The sequence below is a fragment of the Cebus imitator genome, unplaced genomic scaffold (genome assembly GCF_001604975.1).
Source record: "Cebus imitator isolate Cc_AM_T3 unplaced genomic scaffold, Cebus_imitator-1.0 Scaffold160, whole genome shotgun sequence".
Lineage (NCBI taxonomy): Eukaryota > Metazoa > Chordata > Mammalia > Primates > Cebidae > Cebus > Cebus imitator.
In genome coordinates, this window is record NW_016107475.1 from 958858 (window position 1) to 980226 (window position 21369).

The window sequence follows — 21369 nt, forward strand, 5'->3', positions numbered from 1 at the left end:
TTTTGGCTGGGTGTAGAAGTCTAGGTTGTCAGTTATTCCCTTGAAGCATATGGAAGGTATTCTGTTTTGCTGGGCATGGTGACTCATGCTTGTAATCGTAGCACTTTGAGAGGCTAAAGCGAGCAGATCACATGAGATCAGGAGTTCAAGACCAGCCTGGCCAACATGATAAAACCCCAACTCTACTAAAAATACAAAAATCTGCTTGGCATGGTGGTGCCTGCCTGTAATCTGAGAGCTACTTGGGAGGCAGAGGCAGGAGAATCACTTGAACTCAGGAGGCAGTGGTTGCAGTAAGCCGAGTTTATTCTACTGCACTCCAGCATGGGTGACAGAGCAAGACTCCATCTCAAAAAAAAAAAAGATATTTTGTTTATATTCTGGGTTCATTGTTGTAGAGAACTCAACTACTTTTCTAGCTTATTTGGGTGTTTCTTAAAAAGTAATTTGCAGTTTTCATCTAATTTTAAGATTTTTCTTGGTCTTTGGTGTTTTACAATTTCACTTTATTGTATCAATGTGTGGATTTATTTTTCATCCATCCTATTTAGGATTTGCTGCACTTCCTGAATTTGTAATTTGAAATCTTTCATCAGCTCTGGAAAATTCTCTGCTATTATCTCTTCAAATATAATCTCTTTTCCATTCCCTATATTCTTTTCTTCTGAAATTCTAATGTTTCAAACTTCTCATATTCTCCATGTCTTTTAACCCTTTTTCCATAGTTTTAATCTGTTTTTTTCTGTGCTGTTTTCTGGATAATTTATTCTGACATATCTTTCAGTTCATTAATTTTCTCTTTAGCTATGTTTACTATGCTGTTAAGTCTATCCATTTACTTTTTAATTTTAGTTACTATATTTGTCATTTATAAAAGTTCAATTTGCTTCTTTTTCAAATTTACTGTGTTTTTTAAAATCATTTTTGTTTCCCAGATATATTTTCAAGTTTTTCCTTTACATCTTTATGCATAGTATCATAGTTGTTTTTATAATCTAAGTTGGATAATTGAAATATCTTAATATTTTGGGGGTTGAATTGCTGTGTGTTTTTATTATTTATTCTTTCTTTAGTTCTTTGCTTCCTTTCATGGTTGGGTGTTTTGAACTGTTATTCATCAACCTTGAACAACTATTTTTGAGACTTCTTTGAAACCTTTCTCCAGATATCATGTATTTTCTTTTGCCTTTCCAGACACCTGAGACACTGTCATATTGGGTAATTTTTTAACTAAATTCACAGCCTAAAGTTTTCTTGATCACCCAAGTTCTGTGAATTTGGAATGCAAATCCATGTGAGTTCTGGCTTGTAGTAATATCTTCTCAGAGATTCTGCAAATCCTTTCAGTGTCAAAGCAACTTTTCTTGTAGCCAGCTAGGTGAGCAGGAAGGTGGGACAAGTCTGCAGCTGACCTGCCCTTACACTGAGGTTGTAGCTCTTAGGGTAAGCCCTGGGCTTCATAGCAATGCCCATGGCCCAGATTACACCTATATGTTGGCCTGGTTATTCTTTATATATGTCAGTTCCTCCATACTTTTAATCATTTTTTTGCATTTATTCATTATTTGTAGTAGTTTCAATTGATCCTAATAACCAATTTTCTATCTTACCAGAAACAAGACTTCAAAGAATTTAGAATGCTACATTTCTTCTAATTAACACTCCAAATATGGCACTACACTGATTTTGACATAATCTAATGAAAGTTACACACACAACATTAGTTGGGAAGAGCTTAGAAACCAACAACTCTAACCCATTTAATGGCTTTGGAAGATGAAGCTTAGAGGAGCTGAGTGAGTTGCTCAGAGTCCCATGTGAGTTGGCAGTAGAGCCAGGACTAGGATGTCGTTTGTTACCTCTGAGACCTGTATTCTTGCCACTGCCCTGCAGTGCGATGGGCAGTGTGTAGTTGACTGAAATTATGTCCATTTCTCTGGTGAGGAAATATGGATTATTTCTTTTTTTCATGTCCTCTCCCAAAGTTCTGCACAGAACTTTTACTGTCCCATTCTGAAGGTTTATTACTTTAATATTAGAGAAGGAATGTTTTGAAACTTAGAGACAAAGCCAGTATTATTGTCCCATAATAAGTCTAGTTAATAAGTTAACGAAATCAGCAATAAGTAAACAAATGCTAATGCTTTAAAACTAAAATAATAAAAATGTACTATCAAAGCAAAGATTCTGTGAAGCGATGGAGACATTATCCTGGATTTTGTGCTTTGTCTCACCCATCACTTCCGTCCTATCTCTAAAGTATACCCTGAATCCAGTCAATTCTTTCCACCTTCCTACTTCCACCCTAGTTCAGCTACCAGTGTCTCTCGGCTGGACCATGTAAGACATCCTTAGTAATGTTCTTTCCTGCACTTAGCCTCCACTTCCCCATCCATTCTGCCTAACCGCAGCCTTATTTATTTATTTTGAGACAGGATCTGGCCCTGCCTCCCAGGCTGAAGTGCAGTGGCGCAATCTCAGCTCACTGCAATCTCCGCCTCCCAGGTTCAAGCCATCCTCCCACCTCAGCCTCCTTAGTAGCTGAGACTAAGGTGTGTGCCACCACACCCGGCTAATTTTTTTGTAGAGATAGGGTTTCACCATTTTGTCCAGACTGATCTTGAACCCGTGAGCTCAAGAGACCTAGGATAACAGCACTCAGAGATTCTGATGTGAGCCACCAGGCCTGGCACCAGATTTATCTTTATAAAATGAAAACTAGCTTGTGTGTTTTTCTGCTTAAAATTCTCTAATTATTTCCATCACTCATAGAAATCCAAACTCGTTATCCTGACTGTATTTGTTTCGTTAGGGCTGCTGTAACAAAGTAGTACAAACTGGGTGCCTTGAAACATCCTTTCTGGAGGCTAGAAGACCGAAATCAGGGTGTCAGCAGGGCCGGGCTCTCTCTGAAGACTCCAGGGGAGGACCCTTTCTTGCCTCTTCTTAGCTTTTGGTGACAATCCTGCTGTTTCTTGGCTGTCGACACGTCACTCCAATTTCTGCCGGTGTCGTCACATGGCATTCTCTCCAAACAGGTGTCTGTGTCTGTATCAAGTTTGTTTTTTCCTTATAAGCACACCAGTCATTGGGTTAAGACGAACCCCAATTCAGCATGCATTCATTTTGACTCGATTACGTCTGCAAAGACCCTATGTCTAAATAAAGCCAGTATTTGCAGGTACGGGGATTAGAACGTGAACATATGTCTTTTTAGAGAGACACAATTCAGTGCGTACCACTAACTTAGAAAACTGCCATTATCTCATCCTAACGACCTAGCTTGACCTCAGCTTACACCATTCTGACTCTTGCCCACAGTTCCAGCCCCTCTGGTTTCTTCGTTCCTTGAAGAAGCCAAGCTTTAGGATGTTTGCACAAGCTGTTCTGTCTGCCTGGAAAGCTTTCTGCAGTCACAACAGGCTACCTCTTGCCACTCGGATCCTGACTTAAATGTCACCCCTTTATAGGCCTACCCTGGTCACCTGGTTGCTCTCATTGAGACAAGAAGTTTATCTTCCCCATTCGCAGTTGGATCTCCAGCACCTAGAACAGTTCCTGGCACATAGTAGGTGCCCAAGAAGTTTTTGTTGAATAAATGTCTGCCTGATTGAATAAATGATTTTTTTTCCTTTTTAGTTTTGGCTTAAATGATGCCACTTGGAAAGGATAGTTCTTAAATAAGCAATACTTAGGAACCATTTCAAGATGGGATTGGAAGCATGTTTCTCAGAGGAGATCATCTGTGAGGCGTGAGGGAAAAGGGCAGGTTTGCAGAGATTTGTGAAGATGTGATCCCAAGAGATAAGCATGGAAAACGTAGATGTGGGTTCCAGGAAAGATGGGCAGCTTCCTCCTTCTGCCATCACGGCATGAACAAGAATCTTGGGACTTATTTGCATTTCTGGAATTTCTAAAAGTCACAGTAATAATACCAACACCCATAATGGCAATGAACATTTATTGAGTTCTCACTCTGCATTATGCTAAACTTCTGCATTTAATTCTGACTACATCCCTGTGAGAGGGTGTTCTTATCTTTATAGATGAGGAAAGGCAGGCCCTGAGGGCCTAAGTATCCAGCCTTAGAGTCAGTGAGTGGCCAAGCTGGACTTTCAATCCAGATCCAAATCTGGCATTCCTTTGCATGTGCCCACTGCTGCCCTAAACACATTTCAACATTTTTGCTTTGTTGGTTTACCCTCTGCGGATGAGCAAACGGCCTCGATATAGCTTCATCCTTCCCCAGCCACACTCTCCATCCTCAGATTATCCTCCTCTTGCTGCCAGTCTGTCAAACAATGTTTAGTTAGCATTTCTGTTACGGCCAAAGTCAGATGTTTCTAGAAAAACACTTGAGTTTTACATCAACCGACCCTCTCCCCTTTAGTGTCCTCCTGGCCACACGTCCCAGTTTCCCCCCAAATTCCCTCTCAATTCTTTCCAGTGATTCTCTAGCAAATGTCTTAGAGAAGGTCCTCCCCTGAATGACAGCTGGAGCAAGAAATTCCCCAGTTCGAAATTCCATTTTGGTTCTACAAATGGAAAAGAAAGAGGAGCTGATCCCAGATTCCCCAGCCCCTCTGGTGGAGACTCCAGCTGGTAGGGACACTTTGCCCTACCGCTTTGTCCCAGCAGGAGTCTCTAACGAGGCAAAGGATGGCCCCCTCCTTGGATGAGGGGTGGCCACACCTGCTGGGTTGAGGTTTTGAATCGCAGGTAAAGGTGGCAACTATACTAATATCTGGGCAGGGGTGTTGGCTTTGAAGGCCCAGGATTGGCTCCTGTGTGTCAGGGCACAGCGTCCCACGCAGCAAGCTCCTTCCAGTCCCATGCTGCCAGGAGGAGGCCTCTCTTCTCTCCTCCTCTCCATTTACCCAGTTGATTCTGCCACATCCTGTTTTTAATATTTTCAAAACAAACACTATTCTAGAATAGTTTTAGGTTTACAGAAGTGTCCCAGAGATAAAACAGAATTCTCACGTATGCTGCGCCTGGTCTCCCCCCATAGTTACCATCTCATATTACTGTGGTACGTTTGTCACAACTAGTGAACCCACCATAACACTGTATTATTAAATAAAGTCAATATTTTATTCCAATTTAATTAGCTTTTCCCTATTCTATTCTATTCCGGGATCCCGTCCACAATACCACAGAACATTTAATTGTCATGTTTCCTTAAGCTCCTCTGGGCTGGGAAAGTTGCTGAGAATTTCCTTTTGTGATGGCTTTGGCAGTTTTGAGGCGGACTGGTCCGGTATTTTGTAGAATGTTCTGCAATTTATGTTTGTCTAATGTTTTTCTCATGATTAGACTAGTGTTAGGGGGCTTGGGGAAGAAGATCCCAGAGGTGACATGGCATTTTCATCATATTGTGAGTGTACATGCTGTTGACATGACTTACCACGGATGATGTTGACTTTGATCATACGGTTGAAGTCCTATTTTTCTGTTTCTCCATTGTAAAGCTACATTTCCCCTCCATTTCCATACTGTACTCTTTGGAAGGAAGTCACTATGCACAGCCCATACTTAAGGAACAGGAATTATGCTTCACCTGCTTGAGGGTGGGGTGTCTACATAAATTATTTGAAATTTTCATGCATAGGAGAGTTGTCTGTTCTTTCCTTTTTATTTACTGAGCCAACCACCTATTTATATCAGTGTGGATTCATGAATATTTATTTCCTACTTTGAGTTATAATCCATTATTGCATTATTTATTTGTTGCTCCTGTTAGTCCGAATTTGGCCATTGGGAGCTCTTTCAGTTGGCACCTGTTTTCCTGTACCCAACCCCCACCATTGTGCGTGTTTTGTTTCCTTAGTATTGTCTTACTTTCTGGCACCACAAGATGCTCTAGGCTCCTCTCGTATATTCCCTGCCGTAGTCCTAAAATCAGCCATGTCTGCGAGGAGTTTTTGTTCCTTATGTTGAAGAATGGCGTTAGAAACCGCAATATCACCACTCTGCTTTATTTTGTCCTTTGAAAAAAGAAAATAAACAGCATTTTGTTTTAGAAACCTAAGGCAACAACAACAAAGATAAATACCCCACCAGAGAACAGCTTGGGTAGGTTGTGACAGACAGGAAGCTCTCCCATTCCGCTGGGGAGAGGTTTGTGCTGATGGACTGGGTCCTACATCACACTACAACGATGCCTCTAGCCAGTGGGGGCGTATCTGTGCTCTTCTATTTCAAGACTTTTCTAAAATCATGGGTGACTTCCTTTTCTATACTAGGCTACTTTTGATTCCTTATATTAAACAATGAGATTAAAATTTCTGAATGCTAAATCAAAAGAGTATTTCTACTCGTGGTTTATTATCTAGCAAAGGATATTTTTAAAAAGCCATATACTACCCATAGTTGTGTGTGACTTTTTCTTTCATTCAAAAGTTCTAGCAGTTGTTTTAGAAATTGCATGAATTCAGAAGGTTTCCTTGCAACCAGGCAATTTAATCTAATCCCTGTAATTTAACTTGGGCAGAAATGGACAGAAGCAACAGCGAATTATAATTCCACTACTTCATTTGAGGTAGGTTTAATTAACAGATTCCTTTCTAGTAATTTTGTTTTGTTTTGTTTTTGAGACAGGATCTGTCTCTGTTGCCCAAGCTGGAGTACAGTGCTGTGATCATAGGTCACTGCAGCCTCGATCCCCTGGGTTCAAGCAATCCTCCTGCCTAGACCTCCTGAATAGCTGGGACAACAGGCATGCACCACCATGCCTGGCTAATTTTTTTAATTTTTAGTATAGACGAGGTCTCACTATGTTGCCCAGCCCGGTCTCCAGAGTTCAAGCAATCCTCCCGCCTTGGTCTCCCAAAGTGCTGGGATTACAGGCATGAGTCAATATTCCTGGCCTCTAATAAATATTAAAATGGTGAGAAAACGTTAGATGTTAGAGTCATTAGGAGATTTATGTGAACAGTAAACAGTGTGTGGATAGTTCCGTTTTAGTCATCATCATCATTGTCATTTTTCTAGGGAAGAATCACAAGTATCTTTGTGTGATTTGCTTAAAGACCATAGAGGAAAAAAATAATTTGCCAATTCTATTTTTCCCCAGTGAGCATTATTATCTCTGTGTTGGGAGTTAAGGGCTTTAAGCTCTTGAAGGAGGATTTAACCAGGGTTAACCCAGAAGTCACTGCCTGAAGTCCTCAGGGACTCTGTCACCACCAGCCTCTCCGTCACAAGACATGGAAAGCAGGGTATCATTCCTAGAAAGGCAGTCAGGGGACCCTTGGTGCATGACTTCCATGAATAGGCGTGGCGGCCACCACCCTCATGACATTTGGCAGGTGATGAAGCCACATCAATGTTAGGGTAACTGAGCCACAGCGGGTTTATGATCTCCCCTTCCCATGACTAAGGTTTCTTTTAAATTTTGTTTGTAATATGTAGCAGTGTATTCCTATAGTGTAGGTCCTTGAATTTGAAATGTGGCACTCAGAATAAGATGAAATCTCTATTGTTAGTTATAGTTTCTGATTAATATAGAGGTTCTGAGCACCCATCCAGCATTGTGCAGCCAATGTGCTTGCTGTTAACTGATCTAATTTCACATTCATTTCTGCACATCCCAGTGCCCCCTCAGTGCTGCTCAGCCACCATGCTCCATTCCCCAGCCCTCCCACTCTCCCACTTCATGGCCACACCTACCTCCTCTGTCCCCTCACTCAGCTTCCATATCTCGGGGAAATTGGAAGCCATGGGAAGAGACCTTCTGCAAGCTCCCACCTCCACATCCACCCACCCCGGCATCCAAACCTTTACATTCTGTCTGCCTTCTTGTTGCAATAGATGAAAAATGTGTGATTCCTCTTAGGCCACAGCCTCCCTCATGCACTAAATCTCCTACCCTCTTACCTGCTCAAAGCCCTTTCATGCAAGCAGTTTGCCTCACCCTCTTCTGTATAATCAACTTTTCTCTCTACCAGATTACTTTAATCAGCATTAAAACCCTATCATTCCTCCCATCTCAAGAACAAAAAATGAAGAATCCTGAAAATTAAATTTTTAAATTTTGCTAAAAAACACATAAAATTTACCATTATTTCTAAAATGTACCATTATTGAGTTTACCATAAAACTCAAGTGTTAAGTATATTCACATTGTTGTGCAACCAGTCTCCAGAACATTTTCATCTTGCAAAATTAAAACTCTCTATCCACTAAGCAATAGCTCCCCATTCCCCCCTTCCCGCAGCCCCTGGCAACCGCCGTTCTACTTTCTGTCTTTATGAATTAGACTTTTGGCTATTGTAAAGAGTGTCGCCATGAAATATGGATGTGAAATACCTCTTTTAGGCTCTGTTTTCAATTTTGGGGGGTATATACTCAGCAATGGAATTGCTGGGTCACATGGTAATTTTATTTCTAGTTTTTCGAAAAAATGCCATACTCTCAGTGCACAAGGTCTCCAGTTTCTCCACCTCTTTGCCAACACTTGCTATTTTCTGGGGAGTTTTCATTTTGTTATTTTTTCTTTTGTATTTTTTTATAGTCGCTATTTTAATAGCTACTAGCAAGGTGGTATCTCATTGTGGGGCAAAAAATCTTTCAATCCTACTTTTCTCCTTTGCTATGCCTAGTTCCCTGCTCCCTTTTTCGACAAAAGTACAACCCCTCAATTGCATTTCCCATGCTCTTTGCTTCTTTATTTTCACTATTGACTCTTATCATGTTCTGACATACTGTATGATGTATTTATTTATTCATTTGTTGTCTCCCCACCCCCACCAGCCATTAGAATGTCAGTTCCATGAGGGCAAAGATTTATCCTTAGTCCAGTTCAACCCACTGTGCCACCACCTTTCTTATTGAAAAACTGCTAAATCTAATGGCCACTCCTAGTCTTTCCTGTCTAATCAGAGCACTTAGCCTGGTTAACCACGCTCTCCTCCTTGAAAGACTTTCTCCATTAACTCCCACACTACCGCCCTCTCCCAGTTTTCTTCCTCCCCCTTTAGGTGTTCTTTTCTGGTTTCTTTTGCTTGTTCCTTCCTCATTTCTCCAGGCTCTTTGTGTTGAAATCTTACAGGGCTCAGTGTTTGGATCCTTCTTGTCTCCATCTACACTGACTTCTCTGATGATCTCTTCCATTATTTTGGTCTGAGATTCCATTATATGGTCTATATTGGTGATTCCCAAACATACATCTTCATTAAGGCTCTCCCCCAGAACTCTATATTCTACTAGATGCAACCACCTAGTAACATCTCCACTTGGACATCTGGTAAGAATCTTAAACTCGGCATGTCCAAAACTCACCCCTGATCTTCTCTAGCCCCCTCCTCTGTATCCTCTTTCCCTTCAAAACAAAAAACAACAACAAAAAACCTTACTCCACCTAGACCCCTCCTGGTGCCAATGCTTGAAGTCATCTTTGACTTCCTTCTTTCTCTCATATACCACATTCAATGTGTTGGTAAATTCTGTTGGTTCCATCTTCAGAATGTGTCCAGAATCTATCCACTTCTCATCACCACCACTGCCACCACCACGATCCAACCTACAGTCATCTCTCAGCTACTCTAGGGTACTGGTCCTCCCACTTTTGCTTATTTCAGTCCCTTCTCAAGACCACAGTCAGAAAGATTACGAAAATGTTAGTTTAGATCCTATTGATTCCCTGCTGAAAAGAGCTCAAGAGCAATAGCTAAAAGCCTGACAGGGTCCTGCACAGCCTGGCCAACCTGGCGTTATTGCCTCTCCAATCTCACTCTGGCCCCCCTACAGTTGCACAAACCCTCCAGGCGTACTCCTGCCTCAAGACCGTGGGACTTGATGTTGACATTGCCTGGAATATTCTGAATATTCTTCCCTTAGACACTGTATGACTTGCTCCCTCGTCTCCTTCAAATCTCGGGTGCAATTTTACCCAAGAAGTGCCTCAACCACCTTATTTAAAAATTTCAACCCAAAGTACAACTCCATTGCACTTCTCATGCCCCTTCCCTCCTTACTTTCATCATCAGCTTTTACTACCAACTAATCTACTGTATGATTTACCCATTTATTCTGTTTATTGTCTGTCTGCCCCCAACAGAAGATCAATTCCATGAGGCCAAAGATTTTTCTACTCTTTGCTTTGGTTGTTTCCACAGCAGCTGAAGAGTGTTGGGCATGAAATGGGCTCTCAGTATATGTTTGCAGAATGAATAAATGAGTGAATATAGAATGACTGTGAAGCTAGCAGTTTGAATATTATTTCTCCATGACTATCATTATTTTTATATCCTAAAAATCCAGGAAGAAAGTGAGGCTATAGATGAAGACAGCACACATGTTAACATAAGACACACAACCTTGCTGCTCAGAGTGTGGTCTGTGGACCAGAAGCATCAGTGGCACCTGGGAGCTCATTAGAAATGCAGAACTTCTGAATCAGAATCTGCATTTTGATGAGAACCTCTAGAAGGTTGACTGCAAAAATTGCAAAGCTTTGGTGTCGGGCAAGTGTCCCCAACTTTAACTGTGTATTAGAATCTCAGTATCTTAAAAAATACTCCTGATGTGCGAGTCTCACTTCCAGAGACTGACTTAATTGGTCTGGAGTGAGGTCCAGCTATAGGTCAGAGGTGAAGAGGGGGACATGACTGACTTATTTCATTATTTTTGGGTAGAGAGGTAAGATTAAAAGCTTGTCTCTGTATTAGTCTTGATATAAAGAGTAACGTGTTAATATGGATATCAACAAGTCATCAACTATTCGTCTTCCCCTTATTCAATAAGAGCAAATTTCAGCTCTTCCTTTGTGGTTTCAAGTGAGATCATCAAGGTGGCTGCTACTCACTATCAGAAAATGCACTTGTGTGTGTCCAGGCCAGTTTTGTCAATCTGCTGCAGGAAATCCACACTGAGCAGTATGTCAGCCTCTTGGAAGAATGGCTCCTGCTCTCTTTTCCAGCAGGATCCAGTGATTTGTGTAAGCAGAGAGCTTGGGAGAGAGTGAAGAGAGCTTCAGGGTTAGTCTCTGGGTGGATACAGGGGAAGCCCTGTCCACAGGATTCTAGGGAGCACAGGGTGCAGGCTGAAAACTCTCTCTCCTATCCTGCATCCTGCACTCGAAGGGTTCATGGATGCCAACTCTTTGCACCTCTGTGAGCTCCTGCACTCACTGCCTGACACTGTCATTTCCTGGGTGGCTCCTGTGTAAGGGTTGGGTGACAGGTGATCGCTGAGTGTGACCTCAAATATGAATCCTGAGCATGAACTTGAATCTGCAGCTCAGGCCCTGAAGCTGCAGGATGGAAATACATGGAAGCATGATAGAGGAACAACAGTTAACTGCCATCTAGGACAGATTCTGGGAGGGTGTAGAGAGCATTGCCAGATTCTCATTGACCAAATGGGCTCTCTCTTCCAGATCAAGTCTCGGGTTCTCATGACTCCCTTAGCCCTCTCACCTCCGCGGAGTACCCCAGAGCCCGACCTCAGCTCCATCCCTCAGGATGCAGCCACTGTCCCCAGCTTGGCGGCCCCACAGGCTCTCACAGGTAGGTCAGCAGAATAAACTCCAAAGCTGTGATGGTCCGCAGAAAGCGGGGCAGCCACCATCTCATTGTTACTTTGTGAATTAAAGAGTTGTTACTGAGATGGCTCAAATGAGGGATTTGGTGTGCTAGCCAGGCAGCAGACAGAATGACCAGAGTCTCTGAGGGCACCAGTTTACATGTCCCACCGCTTGGATTATTTAAAACTTGGTTTCAGTGCATCTGGGTTTAGGTGGTTGCTTTGGTTGGAGGGCGGTGGACGGCAGGGGGACACAGGGTGGTCAGATGTTTCTTTTTAGAGCCAGGTTTCCGGTGCACTGGTCCAAGCCTGCTCACCTTAAACAGGGCTCTTGTTCCTGTGTTTGCCCTTCCAGATACCAATCCCCCTCAGTCCGACCCACTACACTCCAACCCAGTCAGGGGAGCAGGCATCCCAATCTCTGTCTCTGGTGGGGCATCCAGCAACTGACAGTTTCATCATAATAGTAATGACAATCTGATGGTGTCACACACACACACACACACACACACACACACACACACAATCCCCCTATGTCACAATCCCAGCCCCTCTCCTGTCCCATGTAAATCCCTTCAATCCCTCCCATTGCTTTTAGATGACACCCAGACTTGTGAATCTGGCTGACAAGGCCCTGCAGACCCTATCCTGTGGTTCACCCCACTGCTCTTCTCTCAGTCCCCAGGACTGGCCATGGGGTCTTAGCACATTCTCCCCCTCCACTTGGAGTGATCATCCCTTCGGGACACCTGATCCCTCACTTATATCTCAGATCAGGCATACATCTCTCCAGAAAGTCCTCACGAACTTTCCTGCCAGGGTCCCCCAGATGGGCTCTCCTAGCCCCTCCCCATGTTTCTCACAGCCGCAGTCGCACAATCAGCTCATGGGATTATCTGAACAGGCCTCTTCCCCCAGCAGGCCGTAAGCTCTGTGAAGGCAGGGACTGCTTCATTTTGTTCAAGCTTTCTCTGCAGAGTGTAGCATAGTGGCTGCATGAAGGTCTCTTATTAATTAGATTTTTCTTATCACCTGGGATGAGTAGAAGAGAAGGTGACCTGATAGAGTGAAAAGAGCACATGTCATCCCAAAGACTTGATCCAAATTCCTGTTGCGTCACTGGCTACAGTCTTGGAGCAATCATCTAACTTCTTTAAGCCTCAGTTTCTTCATTAGTAAAGCAGTAGTAATACCACCCAACTCACACGCTTGTCTTGAGACCATAGTGGGTGTTCAAAAAAAAATGTATTTCTTCACCTTTGCTGTTACTACTTAGCCTTTCCAAAATGCTGTTGGTCTCCTCTTAAAATCCCTCTTCAACACTCCTTTGCACCATGGCCTCTAAGGTAAGATGCTTATGGGGGAGATGATGGGGAGTGAGAGGGCAGATACACAAGGGGATCATTAACGTATGAAAGAAAATATAATGCCTTCTATTCCCATTCATTTTATCTCATCCTTTTACAGTTTCTATTTCTTGGATATGTTTTGCTATGTAAACAATGCTTATTTGATGATGCTGTGCCATGTCACTGAAAGTGAAGGAAATAACTTTTGTGTCTTCTTTCCAAGTTTTGGATAGTTTTTCTCAAGAGGTCGGCCAGGGCACTTTTCACTCATTAAGGAGTCTGGCTTGATGTCTGGGGCAATGAGGAATCTTAAAGCAAACAACCTGAAGACAGGCTGACCAGTTCGGCAACTGTTACCAAATTACAGGTGGCATAGGTAGATGGGGGATGGAATTTATGTCATTTTCATAGAATAGAATGAAGTTGAATTTGTATAAACTAGGTCTGAATGACATAAATTCCATCCCCCATCTACCTATGCCACAACTGACTAAGCTAATCACACTGATCATATCTGACACTTTGGGCAGCCTTCTCTGTACAAAATCTTTCTGCTGAGAAAGGATTTACATTTCTTTTTCTTTTTAATTGCAAAATTCATAAAGATTCCACTGTGATTAACTGAAATCTATCGTATATGGAAACCAATTTTGTAGACATTCTAACATTTTTATGATTATATGATTTATATAATATATATAAACATTATCTATATGATTTATATAATATATATAAACATTAAAATGTTCAAATATAAATAATATTTATATAATATTGTCATATTATATAAACTAGATATTTTCTTGTAAAAAATTTACACAATACAGTAATACAATTAAGAATGTATATAATCTATAAACAAACATGGTTTGAGACATGTGCCCCTCCCCCAAATTTTTTCTCAGTGGAGTCTATTACCTTAAAGGTGTGGAGACCATTGACTGGGTTAACCTAAATGAAAAATCAAATGTTTACTTTCTTTAAGATTGTGAATAGCACTATCTGTAAAGCTTTGTTGAATATAGTCTCTGGAGTGATCAGTGCCACCTTGATTTCTTTGTTCGTAAATGGTTAACAAAGAAATGGCAAACACTGTCTATAACTTGACAGCTCCTTTGGAGGAGGGAGAGGAGATTTTGTATGTGTACTTTCACAGCATGGAAATACCTTTATACACACAGTCCATATGGGCCACTATAATTGTCTTTAATTCAGATTTCAGTAGATCAGAGTGGACCCACCTGTCCACGTATTCCCAACAAAGAAGGCCCCGAGGTCAGGCCCTGGCACTTGAGGTGTCTGACTCTTTTGCCTCTTTTATTTCTTAAGTTGGGAAGAATCCACCCCACTTTTGTCCTTTCCAGTTTTCCCAAGGCCAGGGCCAAAGGCGCATGGCTGAGGCATCCCCTGTGTACACAGAAGGCGCCAGCTGGCCTGATGTGCGCCTGATGCCGAGGGCTTTGTGGTCTCTGTCTCCGCAGTCTGCCTCTACATCAACAAGCAGGCCAATGCCGGGCCTTACCTGGAGAGGAAGAAGGTGCAGCAGCTCCCGGAGCACTTTGGGCCGGAGCGGCCGTCGGCGGTGCTGCAGCAGGCGGTCCAAGCCTGCATCGACTGCGCCCATCAGCAGAAGCTGGTCTTCTCCCTGGTCAAGCAGGGCTACGGTGGCGAGATGGTGTCAGGTAAGGCCTGGGGCAGGTTGCATGAGAAGGCTATGGGTGTCTCTCTGCAGAGAAGGCAGCCATACTCAGGCCTGGGGACAGCGGGTGTGGCCAGGGTCTGTCCTCCATCTGCTGGGCTCCAGGGGCCTTTATGAACCTGTGGGCTAAAAGCCTCTCTCAGGGCTCAAGGAGAGTGCGATCCATGCCTGGGTACAAGACTGGATTTCTGATCCTCCTCTTGACTCTTCTCTTTCTCCCACTTCCCACTTCTAACCCATGAGTTCTTTTTGCTCCACTTCAAAATATATCCAGAATCCAATCACCTTTCGCCACCCACAGCAACCACTCTGGTTCTTTAAAAATCTAAGTCAGATCATGCCCCTCCTCCACCCCAAACCCTCCAATGCCTCCCATGTCACTCCAAGTAAAAGTCCAAGTCCTTACAAAATCCCACAGGCCCTATGTGACTGGCTACCTCTTGAATCTCCTTGTTACTTCTCTCTTGTTCCCCACTCTGTTCTGGCTGAGATGACCTCATGGATGTCCTTTAGGTTTCTACTCAAATGCCACTGCATTAAAGAATCCTTTTCTGACCCCTTGTCTAATATATCAGCTCTTGTCACTCTCCATTTATTTATTTATTTATCTTGAGACAGGGTCTCACTCTGTCGCCTAGGCTACAGTGCAGTGGCACAATCATGGCTCACTGCAGCCTCGATCTTCCAGACTCAAGTGATCTTCCAACCTCAGCCCCCACAAGTGGCTGGGACTATAGGCACATACCACCAAGCCTAGCTAATTTTTAACAATTTTTCATAGAGCTGAAGCTTTCACTATGTTACCCAGGCTGGTCTCAAATGCCTGAGCTTATGCGATCTACCTGCTTCCCAAATGGTGGGATTACAGGTGTAAGCCTCTCTGTGGTTCCTTACTCTGCTCCATTCCTTTTACCACCACGCAGAGCAGTGGGGAAACATCATGGTTTCAACCCCATCTCTGGGGATGCTTTGTTATTCAGGACCCATCTCCGGGGATGTTTTGTTATACAGGATCCTTCAGAGTCTGAGAAATCCTTTCTTCCATGGTCACAGCCCTCCTCCAGTTTTATCCCCTGATTTGATGTGATAGAAAGGGCACTTCACCTCCGTGGTCCCAAAGAACCCATAACCCTAGTCTAATCATGGGAAAAACAGCCAAATCCAAACAGAGAGACATTTTACAAAATACCTGAACAGTACTCTTAAAATCTGTTAGTGATGAAAAACAAGGCAAGACTGAGAAATGGTCTAGAAAGACCAAGGAGATGAAAGAGATGTGACAGCTAATGCAATGTGGTATCCTGGATGTGATCCTAACCAGGAACAGTACATTGTGAACCCACAGGTGAAATCCAGATACCCTCGCCAGGGCTGGCTGACTTGTGGTTTTCTGCCGTGCCCAGCTCTGAGCTGCTGTCTCTCTGGTTTTACAGTCTCAGCTTCCTTTGACGGCAAACAGCACCTGCGGAGCCTGCCTGTGGTGAACAGCGTTGGCTATGTCCTCCGCTTCCTCACCAAGCTGTGCCGAAGCCTCCTGTGCGACGACCTCTTCAGCCACCAGCCCTTCCCCAGGGGCTGCAGTGCCGCTGAGAAAGCCCAGGAGAAAGAGGAAGGGAGGATGGAGTCAGGTAGGCTTGGTCCTGCTTCCCCCTCGCTGCCTGCAGGGACGCCTCCCAGTCCCAGGCGTCTCTGCCCTTCCATTACCGAGGGAGCATTGCAGCTCCTGGGGGTTCTGCCACTGGAGCCCCATGGGCTGCCTGGGAAGCATCTGGAGCTGGCTGGAACAAAGAGGTGCCTGGACAGTCCCCATCCCAGGCTGCAGAGGGAAATGCAGGCTCCAGCTATTAAGAACTGACATTATAACTTTTATGCCTATGTTATTAGAATTTAGACAATGAGACCACATCACGTCCACATCACATATAACAAGTAAGTTCCTTCTATCTCCTCTAATTGAAACTCTGGGCATTTGGGAACTCATCCCAAAGAAACTAGGGCTATAGAATTGATGATGTTCCTCCTGCCTGGGAGTCTCAGATGCCTACCCAGGGGAATTAAAGGTGCAACAAAGTGTCTATTATTGCAGGGATTTGACTGGGCCATATATTAAATATGTCTTCCAGCAAGGGTTAGTGTTTCTTTCTCATCACAAGGTGGAAAGTGGTCCAGGGGTTGAGCACCTCTATACCATTAGCCACAGAGTAGCTTAGGATGGAAAAGTAGACCTTGGGCAGGGCAGCAAGGCCGCATGGGCATACATGACACGGCGTTGTCTGCCCAAGGGGCTGGATGCCAACAGGAGATGCTCCTTCTCCGCTGAGCAGTCCTGAGTTATAGATCTGCAGAGAGGTGAAGGTGACTCTCAAGGGTGGGTAGAAATATTGTCTTTTTCTTTCTCTGAACACAGGGTTGTTGATATATGAAAAGCACACAGGCAATACAACCAGAATCCAGTTATTATGTTAGTGTGCAAACATTTGGTGAACCCTCTTCTGTTCCATGCACTGTGTGAGACCCTGCCTTCAATAAGTCAAAACCGTGAGCTTAGGAAAGTTTTTGAGAAATAGAGTAACCATTACAAATAAGAAAACACAGATACACCTGCAGGTAAGTGCTGGGAGGCAGGTTTAGCGCATTCAACAAAAGGATACTTATAAGAGAGGCTATTTCTCCAACTCAAGAGGACAGCAGGAAAGGATAAATTTAGATTCTCAGCATAGCTTTTCTTGGATACTATCAAAATCTTTCCTACAGTTTTGCTTTTATCTCTCTGAGTCCTGGGAAACAGGAAGAAATTTGGTCTCTACAAAGGAAGGTACCTAATTAAATACAGTTGGTGTGAGCAGATGCTATTTACTTTTATGTTTTTCTTGCTGTCTCTATATGTGTGAGCTTAGAGACGTCTCATCTCTCTCTGGGCCCAGGTTTCCTATGGGTAAATGAGAGGCTGGAGTTGCTGATATAGAACATTCTTCTGGTTCCAACAGTCTATGAATCTGGCCTCACCTGTAAACCTTAGTCGACTCACAAACGTATTCTTAAGCACTTGTTTATCTTCTAGTGAGTGTTGCAATGAGAATAGCACAATCGTGTGATTTCACTTCACAGATGCTCGTATCGTTGTTACATTGAACACACAATGACCCATGGGATATCATGATAAAGGAGTGTAACCTCTGTCTCCTGTTGTCCTCGAAGTATATCCTGTGGGACTAGTTCTTCCCTGACTGGATAAAATTCAGGACAAATATTGGTTTTTGTCCTGAAACCAAATCCTGGCTCCTCTCAGGTTACAAAATGTTCTCTAGTCAAAAATTGATATGTCCAGGTCCAGTTAATTGAACTTTATTCTCAGTGAATCTATCATACGGTTTTTTGTTTTGTTTTGTTTTGTTTTTTTGAGACGGAGTTTTGCTCTTTTCGTCCAGGCTGGAGTGCAGTGGCGCGATCTCAGCTCCCTGCAACCCCTGCCTCCCAGGTTCAAGTGATTCTCCTGTCTCAGGCTCCTGAGTAGCTGGCATTACTCAGCTACTTAGGACATGTGCCACCACACCCGGCTAATTTTTTGTGTTTTTAGTAGAGATGGGGTTACACCATGTTAGCCAGGATGGTCTTGATCTCCTGACCTCATGATCCACCTGCCTCGGCCTCCCTAAGGGCTGGAATTACATATTATAGGTTTTTACATTGTGGTTGCCATGAGGCTTATAAAAAACATGCTACAGATATAAAAAGTTATTTTAAAGAAATGACGACTTGTCTTAGATCACACAGACAAGAACAGAAACCAAAAAAAAAAAAAAAAACCCTGCGGTTGAACTCCATCCCGCCTACATTTTGACTTTTAGTCGCTTTGATTTATATATTTTGATGTTACCTGTCTCTTAAGAGATTGCTCTAGCTATTATTGCTTTTAGTAGATTTGTCTTTTGGGCTTCATACTAGGGTTATAAGTGGATTATACACAGCAATTACCATGTTAGAGAATTCTGGGGTTGCCCATGTGCTCAATGGTACCAACAAGCTTTATACTTTCTTTTTTTTTTTTTTTGCACGTTAGTGTTTTTTTTCTTTCAGATTGAAAAATTGGCTTTAGCATTCCTTGTAAGATGCATATGGTGGTGGTGAATTCTCTCAGCTTTTGTTTGTCTGGGAGAAACTTTATTTACCCTTTATATTTGAAGGATAACTGCTTGATACAGTAGTCTTGGATAGCAGGCTTTTTTTTCTTTCTTTCAGTACTTTGAAAATGCTGCTCCATTACCTCCTGGCCTATATGGTTTCCATTGAGAAGCCTATTGCCAGATAAATTGGGGTTTCTTCAAATGTCACTTGCTTCTTTTTTGTTTGTGCTTTTAGAGTCTCTCTTTGTCCTTGGCCTTCAAGAGTTTGATGATTATAATACATGCCTTGGGATTAGTTTTATTGGGTAAAATCTGTTTGGTGTTCTCTGCCTTTCTTATATATGGATATTTAGATCCTTCTCATGTTTTGGAAAGTTTTCTGTTATTATATCTTTGAACGAGCTCCCTACCCCTTGTTCTTGCTCGACTCCCTCTTGAACACTAATAATTCTTAGATTTTGTCTTTTGAGATAATTTTCTATATCTTATAAGTGATCTTCATTGCTTCTCATCCTTTTTTCTCTTTTGACTGTATTTCCAAATAGTCTATCTTTGAGCTCACTAATTATTTCCTTTGCTTGATCTACTTCACTATTGAGAACCTGCAATAAATTGTTTTAGTTCAGCAAATGCATTTCTTAGTTTGAAGATTTCTGTTTGATTTTTAAAATTATTTCAATCTCTTTGTTAAATTTCAGTGATATATTTCTGAATTGCTTTTCTGTGTTATCTTGGAGATCAGTGAGTTTCCTTAAAACTACTGTTTTGAATTCTTGGTCAGAGAGCTCACATATTACCATCTTATTAGGGTCAGTTTCTGGTCCCTTGCTTTGGCCATCTGGGGAGATCATGGTTCCCTGTTGGTGGTGGTTTTTTGTGGATATATGTCTATGTCTTTGCATTGAAGGAATATTTATTTCAATCTTCTCTGACTTGTTTGGCTTTTATTGGCTATATTTGTTTATAGGTTTTTTATTTCCAGGTCACTGTCTTTTACTTTTTGGCTCTACGTGGCATCTTAAGCCCAGGTTTGCCTTAGATCTAGTGAATGATTGAAGCACTGCTCTTCCTAAATGAGGGAGGTCCCAAAAAGGTATATCCCAGCAGTGTGGGAAGGCTGGCTAGGGGGTTGTGCCCAGGGGATCTATGACACAAACCTATAGTGTGGTATTACATAACAGATACGCTGATTGGAAATCTCCCTTGGGCAAGTAACAAAGCAGAGTTTTCAGGTCCTGGGATGGTAGTTCCACCTCCCCCCTTGTCTCTGGCTGTACTCTTTGGAGTACCTCCCTTCGGGTACTCTCAATGCTTCCTATTAAGGCAAGGACAGGCCTCTTGCTATGGAAACCAAGATGGTGTGAAAGCTGGTTGTCTACCTTAATTTCACTTAGAAACAGTGAATTGGGAGACATTTTTCTGCATGCTTAGTGCTAAGCAGATGGAGGGAGGGGCATGAATGTGGAAGTCAGATTCTCTTACCCTCTGCTCAGAGTTTTTTCTCTTCTCTGTGGCCCCAGGCACTGTCTCCTCTTCATAGTTGAGTTCTAGAATATTTCTGGTTATAATCTCAGTGCTGTATGTTTGTTTTTGATTTTCTGTGGTGAGGAGCGAAGCCAGCTTGCTTCTATGCCACCTGTTTGGAACTTGAAGTCTGCCCCGGAACTTTCAATTTCACTCAAACCCAGCTCAGGCTTGCTTCAGGCCAGCTGCCTGCAGCAATAAAGAAGGGCATGGCTGGCTTCTCCCCAGCCTCCCCGCTTGTGTTATTGCCTCCTCCCATAGCTAGCTAACCTTGATGGCAGAACCCTTCATGGTGAATGGGGGAAGGAGGAGACACAAGAGGCAGGGGAGTTTGTACGTGATGAATCCTGCTGTGAGTTGGCATCGTGCTCTCTGCTTCTAGCTGATGTTTAAAGATGATTCTTCATCCTGTGAGCTCTTATTTGGGTTCTTTGGTGACCATCTCTCACCTGCACTTTCATTGGCCTGGACAAATGCAACTCTTCTCTGGCTAGTCACTTGCAATTCTTTCCATAGTCAAGGCCTCTAGGGGTAAATCTCCAGTTTCTTTCAGCTGAAGCCCTCTTGTGCCTCCAGACTGTTCTGTGGAAAGGATCTAAGACAATCCTGCTGTAGATCTATGTCTTTCGATGGCCCATATCTGGTCCTTGAGAAACACCCACACATCCTCTGACCAAACAAACTCTGGGTGTGTCGGCTGATCTCTGCAGGCACCTCTCCTTTTTCTGCCAGCCAACAGCCATCTTTTAGAGCTTGTCTCTCAAGCTCCAGAGGACAGATCTCAAGCTATTCATGTGTTCACACGGAAGCCAGACACTGGATCATTTTCTTCATAATTTGTCTTCTAGTTAACCTGTTTCTCTGCCGCTACAATCTCGTTTGCAGGCCGAATGTGGATAGTCATCTACTGGTAAAAAACTGGCTTTCCACCACCTCTTTTTGCAAGACCCACATGGTGATCTCACACTTCACTGTGGTATGCGGCATCTGTTGTCTTGCAGCTCCACCAGAACTGAACCTAAAATGGTTTCACTTTAGTATCTTACCCAGGAGGATGACAGCCTTCCTTTCTAGAAGCTGGTGGTTCCGGATGAAAGCTGGTTTTCCTCACAGCCAGCTGGGAAGCTTGGAAGTAATGACCCCAGTT

At 43.0% G+C, this 21369-nt stretch overlaps 1 protein-coding gene across 6 annotated transcripts in view; it reads left to right on the plus strand.

Annotated features, from left to right (window-relative positions):
* Positions 1–21369, plus strand: part of SCML4 (Scm polycomb group protein like 4) — a 119965-nt gene that overhangs the window by 63960 nt on the left and 34636 nt on the right. For all 6 annotated transcript variants that reach the window (XR_005202667.1, XR_005202666.1, XM_037743953.1 and 3 more), the window contains 3 exons: positions 11381–11510; positions 14357–14557; positions 16008–16202. Coding sequence is in view for 4 of the 6 variants with exons in the window: in XM_037743953.1 (XP_037599881.1) it covers positions 11381–11510; positions 14357–14557; positions 16008–16202 (526 nt within the window). In the remaining 2 variants the exon portion in view is untranslated. The remainder of the gene's footprint in view (positions 1–11380; positions 11511–14356; positions 14558–16007; positions 16203–21369) is intronic.